The 5,000-nt window shown below is 46.5% G+C and overlaps 1 protein-coding gene across 3 annotated transcripts in view; it reads left to right on the top strand.

Moving 5' to 3' along the window:
• The window catches only part of bcas3 (BCAS3 microtubule associated cell migration factor), a 472,230-nt gene that overhangs the window by 176,610 nt on the left and 290,620 nt on the right, over window positions 1-5,000 (top strand). For all 3 annotated transcript variants that reach the window (XM_083637179.1, XM_083637180.1, XM_083637178.1), the window contains one exon: window positions 1,253-1,353. In XM_083637179.1, coding sequence (XP_083493305.1) covers window positions 1,253-1,353 — 101 coding nt within the window. The remainder of the gene's footprint in view (window positions 1-1,252; window positions 1,354-5,000) is intronic.

Below are 5,000 nucleotides of genomic sequence, written 5' to 3'. Positions count from 1 at the left end.
CACGTCACATGTGGTCCAGTCAGCATCACGTCACATCACGTCACATGTGGTCCAGTCAGCATCACGTCACATCACGTCACATGTGGTCCAGTCAGCATCACATCACATGTAGTCCAGTCAGCATCACATCACATGTGGTCCAGTCAGCATCACATCACATGTGGTCCAGTCAGCATCACATCACATGTGGTCTGTCACATGTGGTCCAGTCAGCATCACATCACATGTGGTCCAGTCAGCATCACATCACATGTGGTCCGTCACATGTGGTCCAGTCAGCATCACGTCACATGTGGTCCAGTCAGCATCACGTCACATGTAGGGATGATCACTTACATCTTTATTGTTAGGGATGCACCCGCATGGAAACTTTGGCCGATACCGATGACGTTAACAGACATTAACAGCAATGGCAACTAAAAGGACATTTATATAATTCACATTTATTAAATAACTGTACTGTATGTGCAGTGTATTGTTTTGCTTTGCTATGTTGTTATTATGCTGTAATGTATATTTGACATGTTATCTATTGTGTAATTTTAGCATTTGCTACATAGCTAATGGGGATCCTAATAAACTGAACTAAACATTGCTCTTATGGCTGATAACCGATATTTACCGATATCGATCTGTATAAAAACAAGTAAAAGCCCATAAATCATAGAGTCACCACATTGTTTCCTCTAAATATTACAATTTTGGCCGATACTGATAACTGCTGTTATTTCGCTCATCGGACCGGTACATAAAAAATGACCCAACACCAGCTGATACCGATTATGACTGCCAATATATTGTGCAACCCTATTTATTTTCCCCTATTATTTATCCCTATTGTTCTGGGTGGCACAGTGGATCAGTGTTTAGCACCGTCGCCTCACAGCAAGAAGGCCGTGGGTTTAAATCTCCATCCTGGTCTTTTCTGTGTGGAGTTTGCATGTTCTCCCCGTGTTTGCGTGGGTTTTCTCCGGGGTGCTCCGGGTTATCTCCCACAGTCTAAAGATATGCTGTTGGCACTATCATAATCTATATAATCTAGTTAAATGTGTAGTATGTATATGATGTGTAACCTATGTTGTGTGTAGATATAGGATGTAGTTTATGACTGTGATCATGCTATGTAAAACCCTTTGAGACATGCTTGTGTGATAAGGGGCTATAAACATAACTGAACTCTGTGTGTGTGTGTGTGTGTGTGTGTGTGTGTGTGTGTGTGTGTGTCTGTGTGTCTGTGTGTGCGCGCGTGCAGCAATGCCTCCAGGAAGCCCAGGCCCCATCACACGTCATGAGTCGTTGGACAGCCTTGCGTCGGACCACAGTGGCCAGGAGGACGAGGAGTGGCTCTCCCAGGTCAGACCTCCACCTGTACCATCATTACGCTGATATCATCACGTCAGTCTGTGCCAGCCGTCTCCCCTGGGGGGCGTCCTTTAGAATATAAACAGTAATAAAAATGGAAACAACTGTAATACATGGAATATTGCAGAATTGTCCATCATTTTGCTGAAATTGATAAAAGTAGGCCTAATGATCAAAATCAAAAGTAGACCTAATTATTGTAGTAACCTAAATTATTTCATAATTGTAAAATAGGCTTAGAGAAATAATTCTGTTTTGATTTGGGTGTTTTGTGTGCCAGCTCTGCTTTGATTTGTTACACAAGACATTTTGATAACAGCTATTGTGTCAGGTGCATTCTTTCTGCCTTCAATTCTTTCCAAGTTAACCCAACCTTGTCATGTTGATACCTTTAGTCCTCCAGTATGTTGTGTTGTTATTGCAGTCAACCATGATGACTGTATGTCCTGCTTTCTCCCAACGCCAACAAAACAGCCTGCATGGTGCTGAAACGTCAAGGCGTATTACCAAATATACAGTACGCACACACCACGCTCTTTTCAGCGTGGTTACCCCTCCTGGCACTCAGCCCTGGTGTCGCCAGGTAACCCATCACATTTTCTCCATCAATAATTCCACCGCATGCATAATTGAATGTGTAAAATGCAGCTCACTTAGCCTGCGCCGATGCTGTGGTTAGCATCTGAAGTGATCGTTCGCCAGGAGCAAAACTATCCATCACACCTAAAGCTGGTTGCTGGTAACTCTGGTGTCTGAGTAGTGACATTTCTGTCGGTAGTAGATGTTGCTCGTTTGTAATAACAGCTTCTAATATCCTTTCTAAAAACCATTTAGAACGAGCTCTTGTGGAAAACTCATTTGTCAATCGAAAGCCAAATCCCACGACGCACGTCTCTACTAGTCAGACGTCTCACATCGCCATTCAAATGAGAATCAAAAAGATCCAACCAAAATAGAACATTGGTTTCTAGATCAATTATAGATAATAGCCTTTTGAGTCCAGTCCCTCCCAAAATATTTTGGAAAGGGTAGGTCACATCAAGCACAATAGTCTGGCGGGTGGAGAAATGCTAAATACATATAGGCTCGATTGAATTAGAGGCCAAGTACTGCCTTGTGGATTGCATTATATCATATCAGTTGCCTTCATTAGATTATCAGCAGGCATTTTGGCGTTGGGTGGGGATTTGGGATTGATGGTCCATCCCCTAATGAAATGTGAGGTTTGTGACCCTGTGTGTCAGTACTTTAGCCTGCTGCTGCCTATCAGTGTGTCAGTACTTTAGCCTGCTGCTGCCTATCAGTGTGTCAGTACTTTAGCCTGCTGCTGCTGCTGCCTATCAGTGTGTCAGTACTTTAGCCTGCTGCTGCCTATCAGTGTGTCAGTACTTTAGCCTGCTGCTGCTGCTGCCTATCAGTGTGTCAGTACTTTAGCCTGCTGCTGGTGCTGCCTATCAGTGTGTCAGTACTTTAGCCTGCTGCTGCTGCTGCCTATCAGTGTGTCAGTACTTTAGCCTGCTGCTGCTGCCTATCAGTGTGTCAGTACTTTAGCCTGCTGCTGCTGCTGCCTATCAGTGTGTCAGTACTTTAGCCTGCTGCTGCTGCCTATCTGTGTGTCAGTACTTTAGCCTGCTGCTGCTGCCTATCAGTGTGTCAGTACTTTAGCGTGCTGCTGGTGCTGCCTATCAGTGTGTCAGTACTTTAGCCTGCTGCTGGTGCTGCCTATCAGTGTGTCAGTACTTTAGCCTGCTGCTGCTGCTGCCTATCTGTGTGTCAGTACTTTAGCCTGCTGCTGCTGCCTATCAGTGTGTCAGTACTTTAGCCTGCTGCTGCTGCCTATCAGTGAGTCAGTACTTTAGCCTGCTGCTGCTGTCTATCAGTGTGTCAGTACTTTAGCCTGCTGCTGCTGCTGCCTATCTCTGTGTCAGTACTTTAGCCTGCTGCTGCTGCCTATCAGTGTGTCAGTACTTTAGCCTGCTGCTGCTGCTGCCTATCAGTGTGTCAGTACTTTAGCCTGCTGCTGCCTATCAGTGTGTCAGTACTTTAGCCTGCTGCTGCTGCTGCCTATCAGTGTGTCAGTACTTTAGCCTGCTGCTGCTGCTGCCTATCAGTGTGTCAGTACTTTAGCCTGCTGCTGCCTATCAGTGTGTCAGTACTTTAAGCCTGCTGCAGTGCTATGACTCCTGCTGCCTATCAGTGTGTCAGTACTTTAAGCCTGCTGCAGTGCTATGACTCCTGCTGCCTATCAGTGTTAGTGGCTGTTGCACTGTGTGCTGTACGTGGGCTCCTGCCCTCACAGAGTGCAGTGAGTCCACTCCATGTCTCTGCCTCTCATCTGTCCATTTAGTTCTGATGAAAACGCCTTGTGACACGTGCTGCCATCACACAAGCTGATGGATCGTCCTGACGCTGTTTGACTTACTGTAGTCTTTCCCAGTACATGAACCAATACGCTATATCCAACTGTTCATCACTGTAGAGCTGCCACGATTAGTAATCGATTAGTTGTCAACAAATTAATTGCCAACTATTTTGATAATCAATTAACCAGTATAAAAAAGTCAAAATTATCTGATTCCAGCTTCTTGAGTGTGAATATTTTCTGGTTTCTTTACTCCTCTATGACAGTAAACTGAATATCTTTGGGATGTTGACAAAGCAAGACATTTGAGGACGTCCACTTGGGCTTTGGGAAACACTGATCGTCATTTTTCGTCATTTTTTACATTTATAGACCAAACAACTGATCGATTAATCGAGAAAATAATTGAAAGATCGACAATAAAATTGTTAGTTGCAGCCCTACATCGCTCTACTCAACTATGGTTGATACATATAGATCAGTCTTTGTGTGCTCATCCATGTGTCATTTGCGGCATTTCAGGCATTGCCCATCCGTTAGCATGGGCTAGCTGTGTGACCGGTGCCCATCCGTTAGCATGGGCTAGCTGTGTGACCGGTGCCTGCCCATCCGTTAGCATGGGCTAGCTGTGTGACCGGTGCCTGCCCATCCGTTAGCATGGGCTAGCTGTGTGACCGGTGCCTGCCCATCCGTTAGCATGGGCTAGCTGTGTGACCGGTGCCCATCCGTTAGCATGGGCTAGCTGTGTGACCGGTGCCTGCCCATCCGTTAGCATGGGCTAGCTGTGTGACCGGTGCCTGCCCATCCGTTAGCATGGGCTAGCTGTGTGACCAGACGGGGGGAGGGCACAGGACCACAACATCTGGACCCTCTGCCACACCGCAAAGAGAGCACACTGCCAGCTGCTCAACTCTGTGACTGGGCGTGACACTGATGGTGTTAACTGGCAATGCACGCACACACACACACACACACACACACATACACACACACGCACGCATACACACACACACACACACACACACACACACATAGTGACAATCCTCCTCCCTCCTTCCATGGCCTAATTTGCACAGCTGTGGCAGACCACAGTTGCACACTTGCGCACACACACACACACACACACACACACACACTCTCTGAAGACTTGAGATGGCGTAAGCTGTCACTCTCGTCTGGGGTGTTTGCGGCTGGCAGCCAGAGACTGCGAGACGAGAGATGGGCCGAGGTGAGAGACGAGCGCGTACCAGCTAAAGATAATGAGATGTGAGCGGCG

The sequence above is a fragment of the Poromitra crassiceps genome (assembly GCF_964638095.1).
Source record: "Poromitra crassiceps genome assembly, chromosome: 5".
In the NCBI taxonomy this organism is placed as follows: Eukaryota; Metazoa; Chordata; class Actinopteri; order Beryciformes; family Melamphaidae; genus Poromitra; species Poromitra crassiceps.
This window is presented reverse-complemented; position numbering and strand designations above follow the sequence as displayed.